The 23,052-nt window shown below is 50.7% G+C and overlaps 4 protein-coding genes across 6 annotated transcripts; 2 read left to right on the top strand and 2 right to left on the bottom strand.

Annotated features, from left to right (window-relative positions):
* Nucleotides 1–1,091: 1,091 nt before the first annotated feature.
* LOC117580879 (monocarboxylate transporter 12) lies at nt 1,092–10,599 on the top strand. 2 transcript variants are annotated; one of them, XM_034267629.1, is made up of 9 exons: nt 1,092–1,596; nt 4,813–5,191; nt 5,598–5,717; nt 5,776–6,353; nt 6,414–6,623; nt 6,689–6,814; nt 9,428–9,758; nt 9,827–10,027; nt 10,098–10,279. In XM_034267629.1, exons 2-9 carry the CDS (start codon nt 5,038–5,040, stop codon nt 10,277–10,279), a joined length of 1,902 nt encoding a protein of 633 aa, XP_034123520.1. In that variant the 5' UTR covers nt 1,092–1,596; nt 4,813–5,037. The 2 variants fall into 2 exon arrangements, with proteins under 2 accessions (XP_034123520.1, XP_034123521.1); XM_034267630.1 differs by lacking the exon at nt 1,092–1,596 and having other exon boundaries at nt 5,038–5,191; nt 10,098–10,599.
* Nucleotides 6,816–9,138, bottom strand: LOC117580880 (fatty acyl-CoA reductase wat). The gene is made up of 6 exons (XM_034267631.1): nt 8,540–9,138; nt 8,358–8,467; nt 8,091–8,292; nt 7,665–8,033; nt 7,446–7,592; nt 6,816–7,390 (listed from the first exon to the last, which is right to left on the bottom strand). Exons 1-6 carry the CDS (start codon nt 9,121–9,123, stop codon nt 7,300–7,302), a joined length of 1,503 nt encoding a protein of 500 aa, XP_034123522.1. The 5' UTR covers nt 9,124–9,138; the 3' UTR covers nt 6,816–7,299.
* Nucleotides 10,600–12,888: 2,289 nt separating the features above from the next.
* Nucleotides 12,889–19,661, top strand: LOC117580963 (SET domain-containing protein SmydA-8). 2 transcript variants are annotated; one of them, XM_034267749.1, is made up of 2 exons: nt 12,889–13,839; nt 19,087–19,661. In XM_034267749.1, exons 1-2 carry the CDS (start codon nt 12,904–12,906, stop codon nt 19,522–19,524), a joined length of 1,374 nt encoding a protein of 457 aa, XP_034123640.1. In that variant the 5' UTR covers nt 12,889–12,903; the 3' UTR covers nt 19,525–19,661. The 2 variants fall into 2 exon arrangements, with proteins under 2 accessions (XP_034123640.1, XP_034123641.1); XM_034267750.1 differs by lacking the exon at nt 12,889–13,839 and adding an exon at nt 16,693–17,763.
* On the bottom strand, nt 19,584–21,976 carry LOC117580962 (polycystic kidney disease 2-like 2 protein). The gene has a single exon (XM_034267748.1). The coding sequence runs from the start codon at nt 21,884–21,886 to the stop codon at nt 19,676–19,678; it is 2,211 nt and encodes a 736-aa protein (XP_034123639.1). The 5' UTR covers nt 21,887–21,976; the 3' UTR covers nt 19,584–19,675.
* Between the last annotated feature and the right edge of the window lie 1,076 nt (nt 21,977–23,052).

The raw sequence follows: 23,052 nt of genomic DNA on the forward strand, positions 1-23,052 counted from the left end.
CACTTCATTTATGTAACTGGGTGCGCCAGCTGTGGCTCTATCTTAGCTGACCAAGGGGCATGACAGTTGGCCCACCTGCTGTGTATTCCCCTTGACAGCGATTCTTATCGACTGATCAGCGATCAGGGGCAAGGGAAAAGGAAATCTCTCCCCCACACGCACAGGCTGAACGGATAACCGATCGCACCCTGACTGGTGTGTACATATTTTAAGCATTAAATCCATTCTAAAATTACTTCAGTTCATGCCGCTGTAAGGCGGAGAAGGAGAAGGAGAACTCTGCCCACAACTCCACTAATCTCTTGCCAGTCTGCAGCTGGTGTTTGTGCTTGCCCCACTGTGGCTACAACTTCTCCCACAGATACAATTTAAACTTATTTTGCATTAAGATTACTTTAGTGGGTCGCGGCCAAACGTACTCTAAATGGGAAATAAATATAAACAAGGTTCTAGAGATATTTTAGAGCACCTTTAAGAGGTGGAGGCGTGGGTAGAGTATTTGTTAATTAAAATGTAACACTAAGGCCCGGCCAAGACGCAAGGCACGCCTAATTCGATCAGCCTGTGGCTCGACTTCGCTTGGGAACACGCTACATGCGAGTATGTAAATATGTATGTAAATATGTACAAATGTATGTACGTAGCATGTATTAAGTGTTCGCTTTGTGTACAGCAATTGGAAATCACACAAAAAGGGACAGCAACACCACTAGTGGGGAATGTTGAACACAAAATTATAGAGCTGAAGCTGATAAGGTGTTTATAATTCGAATGCGGATTGAGTCCGATCACTGGCACTTCCCCTACCCCTCACCGAGCTGCCTCTGCACCTTGTTTCCCCTTTGTCCCACACACACACACACACACACACACACACATACTGCTCTCCCGTTCGGGCGCTCTCGCTTTTTTCCAGCAGTTGGCCAGTGATAAGAACAGCAGCAGAAGCGTCCGCGATGAGCGAGTGCGAGAGCGAGCGGGTGAGAGACAGAGAGAGAGCGCAGAACGCTTTCAGTGCGTTCTGCCGCTCCACTGTTTCTTCCTATTCGCTTGCCTTTTTTTTTCTGCTCTTACACATTTCACATTTAATTTTATTTGGTCGCTCGCTGACAACGGCATCGGTTGCTCGTCTCGAATCGCACATGAATCGGAGCGGATCGCAACGGATCGAAAGCAGTAACCTTTGTCCACTTCGACATCCTTATCCTTAGGGACAGACAAATATCAAAAGTGCATCTGCAATTGCAATTGCAGCGCACAGAACGCGAACGCGAACGCGAACGGGAACGCGAACGTAAACGCTAAAGCAAAACGCGAATGCGAGCGCGAAAATTGTCAACAAAGTCGTAAAACGTAAAACGTAAAACAACATCAAGGCACAAAAACAAAAGCCAGCAAAGTAATTATCAAATGATCCAATCAAACGCAACATAAGTCCCGTTCCGTGCCGACACTCCCCTCCCCGAGCTACGAAGGAAGCAGCAACAACCAATTACAGCAACGGCACACAATTACAGGCCTGGTCGAAGCAGCACACATTTACAGGCCTGGCAGCAGCACTGCCGTTAACCGTTAACCGTTAACCGAAAGCGAAAGGTAAGTTGAGCGCCATCCGCGTAAAGGGAGATAAGCACGGCAGCAGGCAGCGTGCTGCAGATCTCAGCCATAATTCTCGTATCATGATCCACACTCAAATATGCAATCGCTCTGGAAAACCAAAACAAAAACAATAAAAAACCAAACGAAACGAAAAGAGACAAAAGAGGAGAACTAAAACTATTTTTAAACAAAATTCTCAAACTGTTTGTGGGTGTTTCTTCTATTGCTTTTGCTTTGGCCACGCACGAATGCGGGAGTGCCAGAAAGTGCATAAAAGTATTCCCCTCACCCCTTTAATTCGCTCTGCGCCACTCGAAACGGTCAACAGGTGGCCGCCCGCCAAAGCTAGTGCAATCGTTGAAGGGGAGGTTGGGAACTCGACTCGTGACAAGGTTGCCGCCGGCAAGGTGTGTAGCCTGAAAGATAGGCTGGGAAAGTTTAGCAATTTAAGGCTGGGAAAGACCAATTATGCAAATCGAAAGGTGTAAGGAGCATATTTAAACAGAAGAAGAAGAGGACACAAGTGCTACTCCATGCCAATGCCCCTATCATGTACGCTGCACAAAGATAGAAATCTGGTCAGTGGGTCAGTCGTTCGCCCTGTGCCAAGATCAATACAGGCGCAGAGCAGCAGATTGATGGGTGGAGATGCTGTGTGCTGTGTGCTGTGTGCCGTGGTGGGTAGTGAATCCCAACCAAGGCCAAAGCGATTAAAAATCTGTGACCGCAAAATCAGAAATTCATTTAGTGACAAGCAAAGTGAATTAATTTGAGCGATAAGCAAAGTGTGAATGGCCAAGGAGGCGTTGGAGATGGATGTGGCCGGGGACGGGGACAGGGACGGGGAAGGGCACTGGCTGTCCACTGGGAGAGTGGATGGTACCGTGGAGCGAGTGCAGAGTGCATTGGGTGCACTCACTTTGTTGCTCTGCTTCCTTCTCTTTCGTTCCACCGTTTTGTTGTTCTCACCAAAAAATGTGTTTATTTTGCTGCTGCTTTTGGTTCAACGACCCACACCAGCACGGACAACAACCACCCCACAAAGCCCCCCGCCACACCACAACTTATCGAATGTTGAAATTTTCTGCTGATATTGCATTTTCATGAACTGCGCACATTTTCTGGGGGGGTTCTCATTAGCGTGTTCGGCGCATGGCTATAAGAAAAATTATGGAATAGGTCAAGGCAAAAGTCCACGGCACACCAGCCAAGGGCAAGCCACGAGCAAGGCGAATTTACATATGTAGAGGGTGCCGTTGTCCGCTGTGGGGAGGAGCAATAACTTACTCACCAGGCGGTAGAAAGGGTTGCAGTCGGAGCTATTGGTACTCGCCTGTGGTGAAGTAAATTCACCCAAGGCACACTATACTCTTCGAAAGGGACACATGGCGGCAGTTAATGCTGTTATCGCCAGGTTTGGTTCCATCCGAAGATTGTTTTGCTGCCGGGATTAGCTGTGCCAGTGGCTAGATGTGGGCGGCCATTTCGGGCACTTCTTCGATCTATTTATGGCGCTTTTCCCCTCTCCATTTGCCGCGCAACGTACACAGAGAGAGAGCGAGAGTTAGAGATTAAAGCAGCGCCACTCAATGTCATGGTCAATATTTGGCCCCACTCTTGATTGTTCCAGCTGATAATTGCCGCCAGGGGGACAAGGGGACAAGTGCTGCTGGAGCTAAAACTTCAGGCGGCGCTTTTTGGTCTCTCTTCATTTAATTCGATTTGATTTGTTTTCCTTTGTTTTAATTGCTGTTGATTGCACAAAGAGCAAGTGCCGCCACGCATGAATCATGCCACGGATTAGAGGCAGCGTTTCCTGCTCTGATTTTGCTGTTGCTTTGCTTTGCCAAGCCACAGCGCCTGGTTTTAGTCTCCGCTGCAGCGCTCTAATCACTCTTGGAGTGGAGAGATATCGATATCGAGTCCAACTGAATGAGCGCCCTGGACTCTCTCCCTCTCGCTGCATTATCTTTGCTGCACATTCGCATTGTTGCAACCTTCCGCGCTTTGTTCTCGCCACAATGATTGAGCATTCAGTAAATATGTACACACACATAAAAGTTCTTTTTATATGTAGACTGGCCCGATTATTGTATCCAAGAGTTGGCCAAGCAACAGCCAAATGCAAACAAAAGCAAAAGAATACGAGAATATTTCGCACCTTGGCGCCCGTTTATAGTGGCTGTAAATCTCAGTTTGTGTGCTGGCTGGCAACGGGAAATATACTTCCCCGTTCTTTATAGCGAAATGAAAACTGTTGAGGGGTTCAGGGATTAGCTCAGATTCCACCTTTACGTGTTGCCGCGTATCGGAGCTCATGCCAAATCACATCGCTTCGTGAGTTCATGCCGCATATACATAAATGATACGTAGAAAAGTTATTCCAGCACTCAAATGTGCCGGGGGGGGGTCTAAGTCGGACAGCCACGCCACGATCCGCACCATTCATTCAGCTTCGAGTGTTTTTCGAACTGTTTTGCTGATAAGCGGGCATCCAGAGAGTTCTATAAAAGTAAATGATGATAGTACATCCATGCACATTGCCATCCATACCAGAGAGACTGTGTCCGCGATAGAACGAGAGAGAGGATCAATGGGGGGGATCGGCTAACAATGGAAATGTAAGCGGAATCTTCCCCCAAAATACCCAACCTTCAAATTGATAACGGTGTTTTGCGTTGCTTGTTGGGTTGGAGGGGGGTTCGTGTCGAGGGTGAGCTGTGATCTGGCTGCCGTTCTGGGGGCAGGGATGACAGTTCAGTAGGTTGACGACTGCACGATTACCGCCTTGATTTGGTTTTCAGACAGATTCGCCTCGATTCGATGCGATTTGCAGTGGACTGCTGGATTCGCCTTTCATTCGTAAGGCTTTAAGGAGCGACAGAGAATTGGTTGAAAAATTCGATAAATAGCCTGCGGAATTGGTGCACATCCGGAGGGGAATCAGGGAAATATTTTTTCGTGAATTTCATTTGTTTTCGTCGCTGTTTAAAGTGCACAAATTGTTAAATATTGCTGGAATTCCGCTCAAACGCTTTCACAACTATTTTATGTTTCTGTTTTTATGTACATAAATTATGTTTGGGTCAATGTATTTTTGGCGTTGCTCGCTGATAAGCGCAGACAAACAACAGAGTCATCATCTCGTGTTTCGAGCAGTTTCGAGTTTTCTAATACTGAAACCTAATATAAATTCCCCTTTGCCCGTTACAGCGGACACACCATGCAGCAGCCGGAGCGCAGCTAGAGAAGATCTCAACACAGCAGCGGGAGAGGTGGAGCCAGTGGCAGCTCCATTAGCAGCGACAGCAACCGAGGAGGCGGATCTGTATAGCACATTGATTGCCAGAGGCCTTGATCCGGCACCCGATACGAGCAGGACTCGCACCAAAAGGAGAAAGGAGAAGCCTTTAGTTTGTTTTATTGATAGCTGGGAAAATGGTGCATGGACCACCCGCTCGGAGAAAATCGCAGCAGCAGGAACAGCACCACCAGAAACCATGTGAAATGGATATGGAGCGTATGCCCACGCCGCCAGATGGCGGCTGGGGTTGGGTGGTTGTCTTTGCCTCCTTCATGATACACATTGTCAGTAAGTTTTGCCATAAGTTTGCTGGCCATAAACCAGCCATAAACCTTGGAATGTGCCGATGGCAACCGATGGCTGGCCACGAGATCGCGCGGGTATCATAAATATCAGCCGCTTACGCACTGTAATCGCTTGAAATCAGGGACAGATTAGGGTGCTGGCTGCTACAAGGTTCACTCCACTTGAGGCACACACAACTACCAATTGGGTTGATAATTATCGGGTGTGCCAAGTGCCAAGTGCCAAGTGCCCAGCGACTGCGCTGACCAGTCCCCAGATAATCTTATCGCCGCGTTTTGCTGTAATTTCCCCAGACACGGCTACATGCTATAATTAGTTGTGCAACTAAACTGATTTATGGCTCGAGCCAGCGCTAATCCCTCTGCCCATGATCTGTCTCTCTTCACAGCCGATGGGATGACTTATTCTTTTGGCATTTTCTATGATGAGTTTACGGCGTACTTCAACGAGGGCAAAGGTTACACCGCATGGATCGCATCCATAATGGTGGGCGTTACATTCTCATCGGGTGAGTGTCTCCGCTTACAATTTCCCCTTTCCCATAATGGAACTCACCTCTTGTGCAGGTCCCATCAGTTCTTCGTTTGTCAATCGTTATGGCTGCCGTGCGGTGACCATTGCCGGCGCCATACTCGCTGCCAGTTGCATTATTGTCAGCATGTTCGCCCAGAATGTCCTCACGCTCATCATAACAATTGGCTTTGGCACTGGTCTGGGCTTTGGCCTGATCTATCTGCCGGCCATTGTCAGCGTCACACAATATTTTGACACAAAGCGGTCCCTGGCCACGGGCATTGCCGTGTGTGGCTCCGGCTTTGGCACCTTTCTGTTTGCTCCCTTGACGGAATATTTGATTGGCAGCTTTGGCTGGCGCGGCGCCATGCTAATTATCGGTGGGATTGTCCTCAATTGCATTATTTTTGGAGCAATGTTTCGGCCGTTGGAGCTGGAGGCGCCGCCAAGCACACCGAAACTGTGCGCCAAGAAGTCAGCCATCATCGATGGGCACACAACGTCCGCTGAGTTGGAGCCGTTGAAGGATCAGCAGTACCTGCAGCTGCCACAGCGCACAGATGTGCCAACAGGTGGCGGCACTACACTGTGTCGCTCGAATAGCATGGGTCACAACCTAAAGCCAACTTTGGTGAGTATTTGCATGGCGGCTTTTATGGCTCTTCCTGCTAATGTTCTGGCTCCTGCACAGAACAACAATTTGAATGGCGCCATCAATGGCCAGACGCTGACAGCGCCACCCACACACAACTCCTCCACCACAGTGGTGGTGGTAAAGAGCAACAGCAACGATGATATTGCACGCAAGTGCCACAGCCAGTTGCAGCTAAATCCGCTCAGAGATGCACACAGAGAGCGAAGTGCCAGTGGCACAATGTATCGCGTGGATGCGCTCTATCAGGTGAGCAGAGGACACAACCCCTCAGCCATGACCGGAACCCAGCCAATTGTTCACTTTTTCCCCAGGGCTCGCTGCACAATCTACCGGAATATGGCAGCTCCAGGCATGACCTCAGTCGCTCCATGTCCGGCTCGGGTGTGATCAAGCGTTATGGCTCACTGCGCCAGAGCAATCAAGTGGATGAGACTCAGGTGGGTTTTAGTTTCTAGTGTTTTATTTGTAAATGAAGCTACAAGTCCTCTTGCCGGGGTCGACCAATTTTCTCGAGCAACGCGGCGCTCCACTCGTTCATTGTCGCGTCAATCCATGCCGGCAAGCACGGAGATTGAGAGCCAGCCACTCGTGCATTATAATTCTCCAGCATTAGAGCCATGTAAACCACCGCAAAAAGTGCCGCCAGGCAGCTCGAGCCAAAGACCAGAAGCCGCCAGATGGCGCTGCCCAGCCAACGCCATAAACGCTGCGACAGCGACTCACCACAGAACCTTGGACTAAATTGTGTGCCCTGGTGGCACATGTCGATGCAGCATTGCTGACTGCTGTCGCGTCTGGCTAGGTTTTTGCTTCTGCAGCTTCGCCGCATCTCGTTGGGTGTAGCAAAATGATCTGACATTAAATTCAACATAAACTTAGGAATACAAAAAAAAAAAACAAAGTACAAAAAATATAGAAGTGGCTAGAAGTGGGATCCCAGAAAGCTGAGCCAGAGCCAGCGTAGAAGTTTGTAGAGCAAATAGAGGCGCAGGCCCTGATAGATGATCGTCTTGCTGTGGGGAGAGTGGATTAGCTAGGGCTCAAATAGGTACAAGTGGCGCCACCTACACGGTGAGTATTCGCTGCGAACGCCGCAATGTGCGCGGATCCTCGCGCAGCAGATGGGCCCGGATGCTGTGCAACATTTGGCCACTGGCGCGTATGACCAGGCCATTGATGTCCGGCACATTGAAGGCGCTCATTTGGAACTCCGTGCTGGAAGAGCAGTCAGCAGGCAGTCTTAAAGAGCTCCCAAAGAGCGAGAGAGAGAGAGAGAGTGCGACTTACCCTTCGTTCTCCTTTGATATCTCATCCTTGAGCGTCACGCCGGGACTGTCGTAGTTGTTGAACATAAACGGCTGCATCACCTCGAGCGTCTGATAGGCCTTGCGCACCACGCCCATCAGCTGCGGCCGCTGGCCAAAGAGGCGCAGCAGCAGATCGATGAGCAGTGCGGGCAGAATCTGTTTGGTGACGACCAGAAACTGATAGACCCACCGATTGTCCGTGTAGTGGCAGCCCGGCACCAGGAGGTTCTTCTCGAAGGCCGCGCTCTTCCACAGGTCGAGCGTGTCCATCTGCTCGGCAATTTGGGTGAAGGTGTGCGGCACGTGGGTGCACGAGGAGGACATGTAGACGGGCAGCTCCTGGGGCGGACTGCAAAAGGGATAGAGCCAATATAGCCAGTGGAGCACTTCCCTGCAGCCAACTCACCCCCTCTGGTACTGCTCGTGGCCCTTTTTCGTGTAGGACAGCATGCTCTTGATGCCTATGTCCTGCGGCGTTATGTCCAGCCGCGTATCCTTGCCCAGGTAAACAGTTTTCAGGATGCCAGCGCCGACCAGGGCAAACAAGCCCATGGCGCCCATGAGTGAGGGCGAGAAGCCGGGCGAGGGATCGTCCAAGGCAAACAGAACTAGCGCCCAGACAGACAATCGATTAGTAATCGATGTATCGACTGTGGTTTGTGTCTTTGCTCACCTATCGACGGGCGGTAAATGATCAGCGGCAAGCGGCTGCGATAATCGTTGACCAACGACTCGGCGAGGTTCTTCGTGAAGGTGTACGTGTTCGGGAAGCCCACAATGAGTCTGCCAAAACGATCGAGAGAGAGAGAGAGAGTTCGATAAGTGGTGTATTTGGTTACCCAAACGATAACCTACTTGCGTGTCAGAGCATTGAGCATTCCGTCGTCTTGGATCTCATCGATCATGCGCAAGCAGAGGCGCCAGTCCATGGGCGAGGAGTAGAACTTGGGCTCGACACGCTTCAGATACGGATTGCTGTAGAACGTGGACACGTGCACAAAGATGCGCAGCTGCGTGAGGGTCTCCGCGAACTTGAGGGCCTCCAGAGTGCCACCCACATTGAGTTGCAGGGCCACACGCAGCGGCTCATCGAACCGCACGGTGGCCGCACAATGATACACGAGCGACACCCGGGCCATGCGCTCCACCATGGCCGGGGCGATGCCCAGTCCGGGCAGCGAGACATCCCCGGGCACCGCCACCAGCTTGTCCAGCTCCTGGGGCTTCTGCCTGTGCAGCACATGGAAGATGGTCGCCTGCCGCAGCTTCAGCAGCCGCTGCTCGGCGCTCAGCTCGCGACGGGGACGCAGCAGGACGTAGATGCGGCGCACGTTGCACGAGCGCAGCAGCTTCTCGATCAGCGCCTTGCCCACCACGCCCGAGCCGCCCGTCACAAATACTTCGCTATCCTCGTAAAAGTCCACCAATGACTGTGTCATCGCTCCTAAGGCAATCGCTGCACTGAACACTGGTCAGGCCTGCGGCTCGCTTGTGGCATTTGGAGCAGCTCGCGGCGCTTGCCCTTCGCATATTCATGTGACAGTTGACAACTCATTTGACTAACATGAGGCCGCAGTGGAGTGGAGCGCAGTCTATGCTAATGGGGCAGCGGGCAGTGGCCAGCGGGCACATGGCTGGGGGTTCGACGTCACCGCAAAACGAGCAAAGAGGCTAAAGGGACTTTAGGACTGGGACTCCGCACCATCTCGAACATTTTGAAGCAACTCTCTTCCTCTCTTTCAGGACGATGGCCAGTGCTGCGGCTGCATCACCTGCTCCAAGGAGACGCGCGACACATTCTCCGAAATGATGAACTTCTCGCTGCTCAAGGACATCATCTTTGTGATCTTCTCGCTGTCGAACTTCTGCACCAGCATCGGCTTCAACGTGCCCTACCTCTACATCGGCGCCTACGCCAAGGAGCTGGGCATCAGCAAGACCAACAGCAGCTACCTCATAGCCACCATCGGCGTGGCCAACACCGTGGGACGCATTGTGCTCGGCTATGTGTCGGACAAGCCGTGGGTCAATCGCCTGCTCGTCTACAATGTGTGCCTCACGGCCTGCGGCATTGGTGGGTCTCAATCGATGCACAGTGCCTGCTGCCCTGAGCTCCACCTAATCGTTCTGCCCCTCTTCCAGCCACTGCCATGGTGCCGCTGTGCAAGGACTTCAACTCGCTGGCCGTTTACTGCATCGTTTTTGGCTTCACAATTGGCGCCTATGTGGGCCTCACCTCGGTCATTCTCGTGGACCTGCTGGGCCTGGACAAGCTGACCAATGCCTTCGGCCTGCTGCTGCTCTTCCAGGGCATTGCCAGCTTCATTGGTCCACCCATTGGAGGTGAGTCTGTCCACCCATTGCTCGATCTCTCTCTCTGATCGTTCTCTCTCTCTCTCTCTCGCTCCTCCAGGTTGGATGTACGACCTGATGCGCTCCTACTCGCCAGCCTTTCTCATGGCCGGCCTCATGATTGCCATCAGTGGCCTGCTCATGTTTGCCATTCCGCCGCTGCAGCGCTTTCAGGCCAGCAAGGCAGACCAGGCCGACCAGGCCGATCGCAAAGACAATTCCGAGCACTTATCCCTAAGCTAGTTTGGCTCCAACCATCGGGGGGGGAGCTTCTTTTTTTTGTTTTTTTTTTATACGAAACTTTGTTAGTTCTTAAGCGTAGCATCTAGGGCCCAAGACAAGTAGTAGCCGTAGGCAGAAATTGTTTATTTATATTCAGGCAAACAGACGTTACTTCTGCATCTACATATGTATCCAGAGTTCCAGGGAACTTGTAAATGTTGTTGTTCTTCCAGTCGTACCGCACCTATCGCCGATTGAATGTTTCTTCGTGGGGAATACTCTCCAGAGTCCTCCGGGCGATAATTAAAGGAAGCTTTTGTACCACAGCAACAGAAACGAAAGTGTGTGTTGGGTTTTCATTTCAGAGATGAGCTGAGAGATGAGATGGATAAAACCAGAAATGAAAGCGCACATGAAGTCGAGAACAGCAATTGGAAAGTTGTATGTATATAAACATGTATATATACACATGTATATGCATCTATGCATGCATATTTACTTACATACAATTTTGAATAAGGCAGTATAAATCTGCATATAAAGCAATTACAGCATTAAAAGACAAAAACAACTTTTATTGGTATATTTATTTTTCCCACTCCCAAGGGTCCGGCCACCAAGCCCCCACCCCTCATCAAAACGAATTTTCGGTTCCATCACAAATCAGAAAGTCAGCGCACCAACACATACAGTGTCCGTGTGAAACAAGGCAACCCCAGTTTGGAGCGCTAAAAAATCATTGGCTACACGCACTTATACACATGTAGCTGGGCCTTGTAGCTGCGTGCGCTACACGCACTAATACACATGTGGCTGGGGCTTCTAGCTGCGTGCGCTACATGCACTTATACACATGTAGCTGGGCCATGTAGCTGCGTGCTCTACACGCACTAATACACATGTGGCTGGGGCTTCTAGCTGCGTGCGCTACACTCACTTATACACATGTGGCTGGGCCATGTAGCTGCGTGCTCTACACGCACTAATACTTGTAGCCGGCCTGGGTCTGAAAGTCTACTATACTATTTGGTTAGTGGTACGGCAGTTGGCAAAAGTGCTGCCACCCAAAAAGAAAACATATAACTTGAAAGAAAATCTAAGCAATTTGCCTAGAGAAGAATTCCCCACCATTTAAAAAAAAAAAAACACTGAAACGAAGTTCGTCTTGCTTATGTATTGGAGTCAAAGCACATGCACTTGGACACAGACGCAACAGTAACTCGGACACAGTTTAGAAATTCGGCAAGCAATGGTTGTCCCGCTCTAACTCGGAAAGGCGGCCACGCCGCACTGACGCCATTGTATGTGCATGTGTGTGTGTGTATGCAGCATGGGACGCTGCCGGCTTCTTCTATAAAAGCCCTGCAGGCTGCAGCTGTGCTTCGTTTTGCTCGTTTGCTTCGTTTGCGGCTGGCGGCCACATCTCCCACATTTATCTTTAATTTTAAGCTAGTCTACTGTCTTTCAGCTTCAGGTGAGTTATTTGCATTGGTATTCTGCAGTATGGAAGAAGTGTGTATAGAATTATTTCCCACAGGTGTCGCTGGATCTCTGCTTCTGGATCCAGTCGTGAAGGGATGTCTTCTGATGCTCTCGTCTGCTGGCCTGTATGCTGATAGTTGGAGTGCTGGCTCAGATTCAATGCTGTGTTCGCCTTGTGCTGCTTTCTCTGTACACATTTTAAGCCTACACATTACACTACAACCAAAGACTGTTTAAGATATTTTTCTTGTTCCAGCTTTTTATATATGTGTGTATGTTTTTTTTTCTCTTCTCACCGACCATTTCACCAGGGCGAATCATCAAAATGAGAATAAAACGAGTAGAGCAACTTAGCAGCAACTTGTATCAAATATTTAACACGAGCTGCATTTTTAGCGTGCCATCTAGCGGATGCTGTTTTCACCATTAGGCTTGGTACAAATACAAATAAGTGTTCGGTACATTTTGAAAAGACCCCAAATACTGTCCACAAGGGTGAAAGCTGGAAAGCTTTGCTTGATATCATGCCCGACAGAGGGCGGCACCAGCATAGATAATACGTTTTCCTTCCATGGCCAGGAAGGAAACCAAGCCAGACCTGAATACAAATATGAACGTTACCCTTAATGGGAACCTCTATTGTATGCCCATGTGTGTACAGCTAAGCATTTGATTAAAGTTTCACTGTATGAGAGTGTGATTCAACGATGTTAAAACAAGTGGGATGAAAGAAACAGCCGGATGGAGCGCGGCCTGCGGACTTATTGTTTACACCCCAGAACATGGTGAAATTGCTAGCTAGGTGATGTTGTCCGCTGTGGGGAGGACCGGACCACTAACTTATTCACAAGCGATGGAAAGGGTTGGAGGCAGAGATGCGAAATCCAAAACGCTGAGTGCCAATGCTAGTTTCCCTTTTGCACCTACCTCCTCCCAGCATTCCAATCGAATTCAATCCAATTCGCGTGTCCAGTCGGCGCATGGGGAAATCTGAGGGCCACGCGCAACTATTAATAGAGCTCCCGCCGGAAGAGCGGGGAGAGAGCGAAAAGCAGCGCACAGACTGCGCAAAAAAAAGAGTCTTCTGGCGGCTGGCGGCGTGCGGCGGTCAGTAGCGTTTCGATTATCGGCGAGTGAGAGAGAGTTTCAATTATCCAATCGACATGTCCGAACAGCCCGAGCACCCGGGGCAGCAGCAGCCAGCAACAGTGCAACAGCTGTCCAGGCAGCCACAGCAAATGGCCATCAGCGCCTCCACACAGGAGCTGGCCGAGCTGATCGATCTGCATCTCGGGCAGCTGCGGCCCAAGGAGCCCGCCTGGCGAGTGTCCGACTCCCCCATCTCGGGTCGCGGCATATTCGCCACTCGCGACATTGCCAAGGGCGAGGAGCTGTTCCGAGAGCACACCATTCTGGTGGGCCCGACGGCACACCGCTCCTCGAAGCTGCGCACCTGTACGCTCTGCTACCGCCTGGTGCCGGGACAGACGGACGCGGAAGCGCTCTGCCCCGCAGGCTGTGGCCTGCCCGTGTGCGAGGAGTGCGGCAAGTCGCCGCGCCACAAGTCCGAGTGCGAACTCTTTCTCAAGTGGAGGCCCAAGCAGACGCAGCGCATCGATCCGCGCTCCTTGCGCATACTGAGCGTGGTGCGCTGCTTCTTCCTGGACGAGCAGCAGCGGCGGCTGCTCTACGCGATGCAGGCCAACGCGGACCGCTACTACATGAAGGAGGTGGAGCGGGCGGCAGCCTGCTTCGAGGACTTTCCCCGCGAGCAGCAAATGCTCGACTTCTTCTACCGCACCATTTGTGCCTTCAACACGAATGCATTCGAGAGCCGCAGCTGCGTCGAAGGACACGAGGTGCTCATCCGCGCTCTCTTCCCCCTGGCGGGGCTGCTCAACCACCAATGCACGCCGAATGCCACCCACCACTTTGAGGATGGGGAGACGATCATTGTCTGCGCCACGGAGCGAATACCCTGCGGTGCCGAGATCACAGTCTCCTATGCCAAGATGCTCTGGTCAACTTTGGCCCGAAAGATATTCCTCGGCATGACCAAGGGCTTCATGTGCCAGTGTCCACGATGCCAGGATCCAACGGTGAGTGGATCTCGATCTCGATCGCGATCAGCAACTGCAACTGCAGCCAATTTGGGAGCGAGTTCATTCAGTCGTGTCGCAATCATTGCGCGCCACCAAAATAGCTTTATCGAAGTGGCCGCAAATATGCATCTGGCAGGGGCGCCACCAAACGGGGCGAAAGTGTCAAAGAACTTTGCAACATTTTCTTTATATGCATATGTATATGTACCAGGTGTACCATGTATCGGATGCCCTCCGCAGTGGAGGATCGCCATCTATCAGTGAGTAGCCGCCAGATGCTCCAGAGGAAAAGGCTCACAGAAGTGCCCCAAACGGAAGCACTCGTTGGCATTCGTTTCACATTCAACGGCAACTTGTTGGATGGCTGTGCACTTCTTTTACATAACATAACGCCTTAACAGTGGACTGAATCCATCATAACCGTAAATCCGTATCTGCTTTGCACTGGGCACACTGCCAGCGTCCCAAATGGTATGGGGGAGACGTAGATCCAACTAGTTCAAGTACTTACACGCACACACATACATTCAAGCATTCATTCATCATCCCCCCCCCCCCCACCACTCGCTCTCACTCGTTCTTTCATTCACTCTCCCGAGTTATAAATCGCATAACATACACCTCAAATCCCCCCAATACCCATGCCCTTGTCCCTTCCCCGTTCTTGGTCATATTCTTGCCAAGAGAAAAACCAAATTGGTTTCTTCCTACTTCTTGTTGTTGTTGTTTTTGTGCTTTGCTTTTAAAAATATCAAATTTGCGCTGAAATTCTTCAGAATGAAAACGAAAAACACAATGAAGAAATATTCAAAATTATTCGAGTACATGCATATGTACATATGTATGTATGCATGTACATATTTACATGTGTATTGTACATTTTGTTTTGTTGCCATACCCTAACGCACTTGCGGTTGTCCATCAATAGAAATTCGTTCGTGTTTAATAATTTTTCATTTAGCGTTAAATCAATCCAAATGTTTGTTTTCCTTTTCGGAGTTTGACTGCCTTTTTCAGAGATTATCTCGAATTATGGAACTGTTCTTTCGTGGAGCTTCCCTCTTCTTGGCTCCCCACTAAAGGGTATTTTCCCTCCAGTATACCGAACACACACAAAATTTCCCAATGGTTTTTCGAATTTCCTTTATTTGTTTTGGAAAACTTATTTGGCGCTATTTGGCGATTCCTTCGATTTACGCACGTAAAATATGAAAATAGATTTCAAAATTCACGTTCGATGGCCCGCGCATGTATTGTACATTTAAATGTATGTAAATATGTATGTACATAAGTATGGGATGGTATTTTGGTTTTACTCGATCGATGTATGTATGTATGTAACTAATGTGAGTGGATGCTAGAGGAGGGGCTTGGCGGTTTGTGTCGAAGAGGATTCCCGTTAACAGGGAGCTGGATGATTAGCTGGAAGCGGCTGCAGCGGCGCTGTCATGTGACAATGCGTGACAGTCACGGCAACCAGTCCCACGCACCGTTCCACCATTCCACCTAGTCACGTGTCTCGGTTCACCTTTTGGCTCCGGTCCATGCCCGGCGACAATGTATTAATTTATGTGGCATCCACACGCACCGCTACCAGCTGGAGACTCCCATAGAGCGTGGTGGGAGTGTGGGGAGACTGGGTCAGCGGCGCCTCATACTCGTGCAAATCTTTACTTTAGCAGTTTAACTTTTTGAAGGGCAGGGTAGGGCAGCCTTCCTATGGTTTCGCTTTATGGCATTTATAACCGACCGCATGCGATGGAGGTGGTGGGTGGTCGGGATGTACCACGGCTGAGGTGTCCAACGCACAAAACTGACAAGTGAGAAAGAAAGAGAGAGAGAGAGAGAGAGAGAGCGAGGTGAGAGAGAACATGTTCTCCAATGCAAGGCACACAATTATAAGGTGGAATAGTGAGGCTCTTCAGGTGGCATACAATTTGTCTTGTGGCCACGCACGCACACGCAAACACACAGCTACAATGGTGTCGGATTCGAACCATATGCAGACAGTCTTACCCTGTTATTAGTATACCGTTCCCACCATTGCATCCACGTGTTGGATTTCCTTCCCTCCCACCCCCTCATTTCCACCGTCACATGAATCCAATTGAACACAAATTGAATAAGAGTCAAAAGCAAAATCCGCTTGGCGTCGCCTCTCCCTCTCTCGTTTGTCGTGTGTCGTGTGTCGTGTGCCTACAATGTGCCAGTGTGTGGTGCTTTTGTGCGTGCGTGTGTGTCGTCGCGCCTTGGGAAACAATCATATTTGACTGTTGTCACTGCTCCTGCTGACTGTCTGTCCGCCCACCTCCTCCCCCGTTATGCACGAGCTTTTTGCGGTTGCCGTTACATTTGCTGGCTCCCTTTTCCTTATCTTGCTGTTGCTGTTGTTATCCCTTTCGTGTCCTCTTCATTACTGTTGTTACTTTTGTTGTTGTTGTCCCCCGCTTCAACGTCTTTCTGTTGCTTTTGTCCAGTGCTTCCTCTTTATTCTGTTGCTACTGTTGCCCTCCCCTTACTTTCTTTTACCGCTTTACCCTGCTTCTTCACCACACTGCTGCTGTCTCTTCTTGTTGCTGTTGTTGCTGCCATTGGTTCTTCTTCTTCTCTTCCTCCTTTCCCGTTCAGCTCTTGTTGTTGTTATTGCTGTTGTTGCTTTCTCTAATTTGTGTTTTTTAGTCGCGTTTAATGCTCTCCGAGGGCGTCGAGTCGATGTCATAAGCGTCACTGTCGGCGTCGCCGTCGCCGTCGCTCATGCTGCTGTCACCGCTGTCGCGGTCGCAGTCGTCGCTATTCCCATAGAGCGACCGACCCGACCAGGCCAGACCAGAGAAGCGACATCACTCGTTGCGTTGCCGCCCGCCGCGTTGGTTGCTGTTGCTCCGTTCCGTTCCGTCTGTGTCTTTCTCCGTCTCTCTCTCTCTCTCTCTCTCTCGCTAGTCCGATCCTGGGCAGCGTTTGGCATCGTCGAGCGAACGTCGGACACGCCCAGACATGTCGGGGAACGACCATGGAGGCAGGATAAACACAACGGCCGCAATGCTGGCGCACATGGCACCCTGTCGGGACACAACGCCGGAGCAGCTGGCCCAGCTCATCGACGTTCACCTTGGCGAGCTGCGCGAGGAGGAGCCCAACTGGACGCTGGCCGTCTCGAAGGTGGCCGGTCGCGGGGTCTTTGCCACCCGGGACATTGCAGCAGGAGAGCTGATCTTCCGAGAGCGCGCCCTGGTGGTGGGCCCTACGGCGCGCAAGGGCCAGCTGAGCACATGTGTGTGCTGCCACCGGTTGCTGCCGACGCAGGGCTTTCTCTGCAAGCAGCGCTGCACGCTGCCCGTGTGCGACGCTTGCTCTGGATCTGAGGCGCATCGTGCGGAATGCGAGCACTTCCGCCGCTGGCAGCCAAAGGACGCAGACGCTGAGGAAGAGCAGGTGAACCCGCTGTCGCTGCGCATCCTCACCGCCGTGCGTGTCTTCCATCTGGGCAAGGAGCCGCGCCACCTGGTGGACGCCATGCAGGCAAACGCAGAGCGTGGTTTCCGTCAGGAGATCATCAAGGCGGCGCAATGCTTTCGCAACTTTCCCACCACAGACAAACCCTTCATGGATCAGCTGTTCCGCATTGTCGGCGTGCTCAACACGAACGCCTTTGAGGCGCCCTGCCGCACCGACGGCCGCGAGACGCTGCTGCGTGGCCTCTTCCCGCTGACGGCGATCATGAACCACGAGTGCACCCCCAATGCCAGTCACTACTTTGACAACGGTCGTCTGGCCATTGTGCGTGCTGCCAGAGACATACCCAAGGGCGGGGAGATAACCACAACCTACACCAAGATCCTCTGGGGCAATCTCACGCGCGGCATTTTCCTCAAGATGACGAAGCACTTCATGTGTGACTGTACCAGGTGCAACGACAATACTGTGAGTAGGTGATGTTCATCCAGGGCAGGGCAGGGCAGAGAGCTTACGCGCGGCTCTAGTGTGCGCGATGCCTTATGGCCTTATGACACTGATGCAGTCTTTTTGAGTATTAGCTTGCAGCTTCTCTTTTAACTCTTTGTGCGCCTTATGGCCGTATGACACTGTAGCAGTCTCTGGCCAGATTTAATGCTCCTATTGCAGCTTCTCTTTTGCCTCCAGTGTGCTCGAGGCCTTATGGCCGTATGACACTGTTGCAGTCTCTGGCCAGAATTAATGCTCCTATTGCAGCTTCTCTTTTGCCTCCAGTGTGCTCGAGGCCTTATGGCCGTATGACACTGTTGCAGTCTCTGGCCAGAATTAATGCTCCTATTGCAGCTTCTCTTTTGCCTCCAGTGTGCTCGAGGCCTTATGGCCGTATGACACTGTTGCAGTCTCTGGCCAGAATTAATGCTCCTATTGCAGCTTCTCTGTTGCCTCCAGTGTGCTCGAGGCCTTTGGCCGTATGACACTAAGGCGTTCCATGTCGAGTTGCAAGCAAGATTTAATCTGCTTTTATCTCTATAAATACTTCAAGCTTTTACCCAAGAAGCTTCGCTGCTATTTCCAATTAAGAATTAATTAATCCTTTTCCGAATAGGTTTTGGTTGAATAATTCTTAAGAAATTCCAACATAAATTCTCTTGTGGCACATGGCTGGCCCTCGAAACGAAATCGCTGGCAGCGACTGACGCTTATAAAGCAATTATTAAAATTTCAAACACAAATATTTTTGCATGAATTTGAACAGAATACTCGACTCATACGAGTGTATTCTTGGCCAACGTTTAGATGTCAACGTCGCTTTTTGTTTCTTTCTCTCTCCCTATGCGCCTATGTATGTGTGTATGTACATACATATTTACATAGATATATGTACATACATACATACATATCTATATCTGCTCATTATGATGTGGTCGTGCCGTTCTTTCTGTGGGGATAAGTTGAATAATGGCCCTGGCGTTGGCAGGCCAGGGGCCAGGGGCCAGGCCACCTGACACAAATGCGCTCCCTAATTAAATTGGCTCTATGATTTTTGTTCATGCACTTGCCCAGAAGTGGCGCCAAGGGGGCCATCAATTTTGGTGTTGTGTCTCGATGATCCCTCCTTACTCACTCGCACAAAACCTTTCCATTCGCATGGCACATTTAATTGCAATTCCATAAAACTACGAATTTCAGTGGCATGAACTGCGCCGTGAAGGGACAGAGGCGGTCAGCGTATCCTAACAGCAGCCTGAATACAAATCGCGAACTAAAAGCGTTTCTCTTTTTTTCGTGCAGGAGAATGGAACGTATTTGTCGGCGCTGTTCTGCCGGGAGCAGGGCTGTCGCGGCTTGGTCATACCCGTGCAGACACGCACACTGCAGCCCGACTGGCGTTGCCTCACCTGCGAGAATGTCTTTCCCCATGCTAAGATGGCCAGGTATCAGGACTTTGCCCTGAACACCATCAACAATCGAATCAACTCGTGCAGCGTGCCCGACATGATACACTTCATCAACGATCTGTGTCCGCGCTTCTGTCCGCCCTCGAACTATGTGCTCATCGAGGCGAAGCTCAATGTGATTTGGCGCATGACGCGATTCGACACGGACCAGTACACACCCGAGGAGGTGGCACACAAGGATCGCTATCGCGAGGACATTCTGGCCATCATCCACAAGCTCGGGGCAGGCGAGTGCACACTCAAGAAGCTCATCACCGAGGAGATACAATGAAGGAGATACTCACTCCACTTGTGTGATTGTGTTTGGATGTGCAAATTGTTGTGTGAGTGCGTTGTTAGTACTTTTATTTTGTAATCACTTAAGGAACACCAATAAAAACGAGGATGCGTGAATCCCTGAATCCCGAAGGAGGCTGAAACATTCACTGTGCACTTTCCCCGTAGACTCTGTCCAGGCTCTTGGTTATATCTGCCATGTTGGCCACCAGCTTATCCAGCATTTCCTCGAGCAGGGTGATGCGTTGATTCACTCGAAATGTTTTCCTGTTCTGCGTATCCTTTGGCATCGCATGAAAGTAAAGTGTCTCGGCAGCAGTCAAGTTTCTTCTTTTCGCAGGCTCCTCAAACTCTGCCGTGGCATTGTCCTGATCGGCCCGCTTGCGGAATGGCGATGGACGTGGCTTTTTGGTGGGAAAAGGCTTCAGGCGAGCCAGCCGAGCCTTGACAGTCTTCGCGCGATGCTTCCACAGACGATAGTAGATCCAGTAGACGGCACCCGTAAACTTCCGATAGACAAAGGAGGCCAACTGGCTGCCCTGTATGTCGGTGCCACTCTTCACCGCACTGTACGACTCCATGATGATGGCCAGGAATATGTTCAGCAGAATGAAGAACACCAGCAGAATGTAAGTGATGAAGTAGATGGAACCAATCAAGCGGTCCGACTCCTGGATTAGATTGTACCGAAAGTCGCCCAGGATCATGCGTATCATGGTGAGCATGGAGATGACAATGCTGTAGAAATCCGGATGATTGCCGCCAAAGAGCAGCAGGCCCAGCCTGGCGTAGATCACAAACACAATGCCAAACATGAGGCTGAAGCCGGCCAAGTCCTTGGAGCATCTGCTCAGCGTCGTTGTCCACTCCACCAAGGTCTTGTTCAGGCTGATGAACTTGAACAGCTTGATCCACACGAGAAATGCCAGTATGGCCATCATGTTCACATAGATAATGTTCACGAAACAGAGCACATCGATGCTCTGGTAGACCTCCTTCCTCTGTGCCTTGCCCACGAGCGACTCCACTTCGACGGTGTGCCAAATGTTGTAGGCCAGTGCCAGATAGCAGATCGGCAGCAGGAAGCAGCCGAGAATGTTCGGAAAGGACTTGAAGTGCGCCCTGAAGCCCGACAGCCGCAGCGCGTTGATCTCGATGACGGTGTAGTAAACGATCATCAAGTACCAAGCAATATACAGCAGAGTCTGCTTGGGATCGGGATCCGTGAAGAAGGAATACTTCTTGACCGTCTGCAGGCGCGCTTGAGGCAGGACCACGCCCGAGGCTGGGATCTCTGCGATCAGTTTGACGCTCTGGAAGATGTCCGTGTTCTCGTTGAAGAGATTGAACTCGACGAGGCACAGCCTGGAGCTGCGGTCCAGCCAGTGGATGGTCTTCAGCTGATGGATCTTCCGCAGATTCACCTCCTTGTCGTATGTCAGATCCACAATGTAGCCGCCGGTGCTGTAGTAGGCGAGCAGAGTCCAAAATGGTGTGGCCTCCGCCTCGCGCATGCTCCGATACTCCGAGCCCTTGTGTGACTCATTCCGCTCCTCGACTCCCGGCGAATAGTCATCGTAGCAGAAGTCAAAGTGCCAGCCCATATGACATCTCTGCTTCGACACACGTATCTGGCGCAGACGCGGCGGACCCAGTAGCAAATTCTCGTACATAAATCTGCGAGCGCGAAGTTTCTCAATCGGATCGGAGCCGCCCAGGGAATGGGTCGTTCCTTCATCCTCATCCTCCTCCGCTGTCATGTCTCCGTGCAGAGTTATCAGAAAGTTGTAGATCAAGTAATCATACCAGTCCGCCACTTGGATAATGTTCTCAAAGCAGTTCGTTATCGAGGGTGCCACCACGATCCTGCGGGTCACGAAGAGTTTCTTTGTCGTGTCGTTGAAGTAGAACATGTACGGACTCCGCACGGTGAGCGTGATCAGCGACGTGAGTGTCAGAAACACAATGAAGACGAGGAACTCCCACAGGGCAGCGCGCATCTGTTCGTCCGTGGTGTACAGAACTTGAGTTGTTTTCTTCTTGAGTGCCTTGGGCACCTTCGGGGGCTTCCTGCGCCAACGGTACTGTCGCGGATGTCCCAAGGCAATCTTTAATCCTTCGAGTTTGCCCTTTTTCTTTCTCCTCGCTGCTTCCACTTGCGGCTCCTCTGCAGCAGGAGGAGTAACAGTTTCCATTGCGTTTATCCCTTGTGAGGGCGCCTGAGAGATCTGCCCCCCAATGCTGGCAGCCGACGACTGTGTGGGTTGTCGTTGCTCCTCTGCCGCCTGTTCCTGGGTGTCCATTTCCAGACTGAAACTTCGTACAACTGACAAGAGTCTCGGCCTGCTCTGTTCCATTTGATTTGAACATTTGAGATTCACTTTCGGAGGCTTGTCGACACTCCCTTTCGTAGTAGTCCGGCAAAAGCATTCCAAAATGTTTGCCCTTCATTCGTTCTCGAATTTTCATTGGGTACCAACTGAAATGTGGCAGCCAGGGGAAACCGATCTGCCCGATCTCAACATCGTGGATGGTCCACTGCTGCAATTGCTCAACGAAGATCTGGCCTGGCTGAAGGACGAGACATCGCCGCCGCACCTCAAACAAATGCGAAATGGGGAGACCCAGACCCAGCCCCAGACCCAGACCATGAGCGAGTGCCGTCTCCAGGTCGCCAAGTCGACACAGACATGTTTCCATGTGCCCAAACCATGGACCGTGGCTGACCCTGGCTTGGTGGCCAAGCTCCATCAGGTATCGAAGGGCACCCAGGTGCAGCCGAAAGTGGATCAAACGAATGTACTCCTCTCCCGCCTGTGGGAGCTGCTCTGTTTCTTCTCACTCACATACACCATTTACAGCATAATAAGCACCGATCCCGCTTCCTGGCTGACGGAGAAAATAACACAATTATTTTCCGAACATGTGAGAGGAGGGATCGAGCTTCGCTAATGCCTCCCACTCGCACTCCCACTCGCACTCGCACTCGCCATCCACAAATCCACAAATCACATTCCACACTTTTCTTCCTCTTGCTCTTGCTCTTGTTGTAGTTGTAACAAAATATAAAGAAACAAAAAAAACAAAAATTGTATTTAACTTAACAATTTGGATTTTATTTTGTTCCGAATTATTAACATTTTACTTGAAAAACTTCGAATTCTTTCTTGTCTCTTTTCTGCAATGGGGGGAATTAATTTGTTTTGAACCCCTCCTCACTTCGCAGTGGGGTAGAATATATTTGACAGGAGCTAAGGCAGGCATTATTTGGGGAATTTGGGAACTACTAGATACTCAGTAGAAACTACACACATAAATGACATACATTACTAGCCACAGTCTCTAATTGCATGCTTTAAATTGCATCAAAAGAATGGAAAAACGGTTCCAGTTGCTTTAAAAGTGTACAGTTTTATGTTGTGCTGATCATGAGCGAACATGTTCGATCGATGACAGGCTAAAGCACAGGGAGGGGTGGAGTAACGAAACGTTGACAGAGGGAACGTAACGGAGAAAAGAAACG

Source organism: Drosophila guanche, unplaced genomic scaffold (genome assembly GCF_900245975.1).
Source record: "Drosophila guanche unplaced genomic scaffold, DGUA_6, whole genome shotgun sequence".
Lineage (NCBI taxonomy): Eukaryota > Metazoa > Arthropoda > Insecta > Diptera > Drosophilidae > Drosophila > Drosophila guanche.

Coding starts and splice junctions, on each gene's coding strand:
- LOC117580879 (XM_034267629.1), top strand. CDS start 5,038: ATGGTGCATGGACCACCCGCTCGGAGAAAATCGCAGCAGCAGGAACAG. Junction 6,354..6,413: donor ACAACCTAAAGCCAACTTTG/GTGAGTATTTGC, acceptor GCTCCTGCACAG/AACAACAATTTGAATGGCGC. Junction 9,759..9,826: donor CCTCACGGCCTGCGGCATTG/GTGGGTCTCAAT, acceptor CCCCTCTTCCAG/CCACTGCCATGGTGCCGCTG.
- LOC117580880 (XM_034267631.1), bottom strand. CDS start 9,123: ATGACACAGTCATTGGTGGACTTTTACGAGGATAGCGAAGTATTTGTG. Junction 8,468..8,539: donor CTCAATGCTCTGACACGCAA/GTAGGTTATCGT, acceptor TCGTTTTGGCAG/ACTCATTGTGGGCTTCCCGA. Junction 7,593..7,664: donor ATATCAAAGGAGAACGAAGG/GTAAGTCGCACT, acceptor CTGCTCTTCCAG/CACGGAGTTCCAAATGAGCG.
- LOC117580963 (XM_034267749.1), top strand. CDS start 12,904: ATGTCCGAACAGCCCGAGCACCCGGGGCAGCAGCAGCCAGCAACAGTG. Junction 13,840..19,086: donor CACGATGCCAGGATCCAACG/GTGAGTGGATCT, acceptor TTTTTCGTGCAG/GAGAATGGAACGTATTTGTC.
- LOC117580962 (XM_034267748.1), bottom strand. CDS start 21,886: ATGGAACAGAGCAGGCCGAGACTCTTGTCAGTTGTACGAAGTTTCAGT.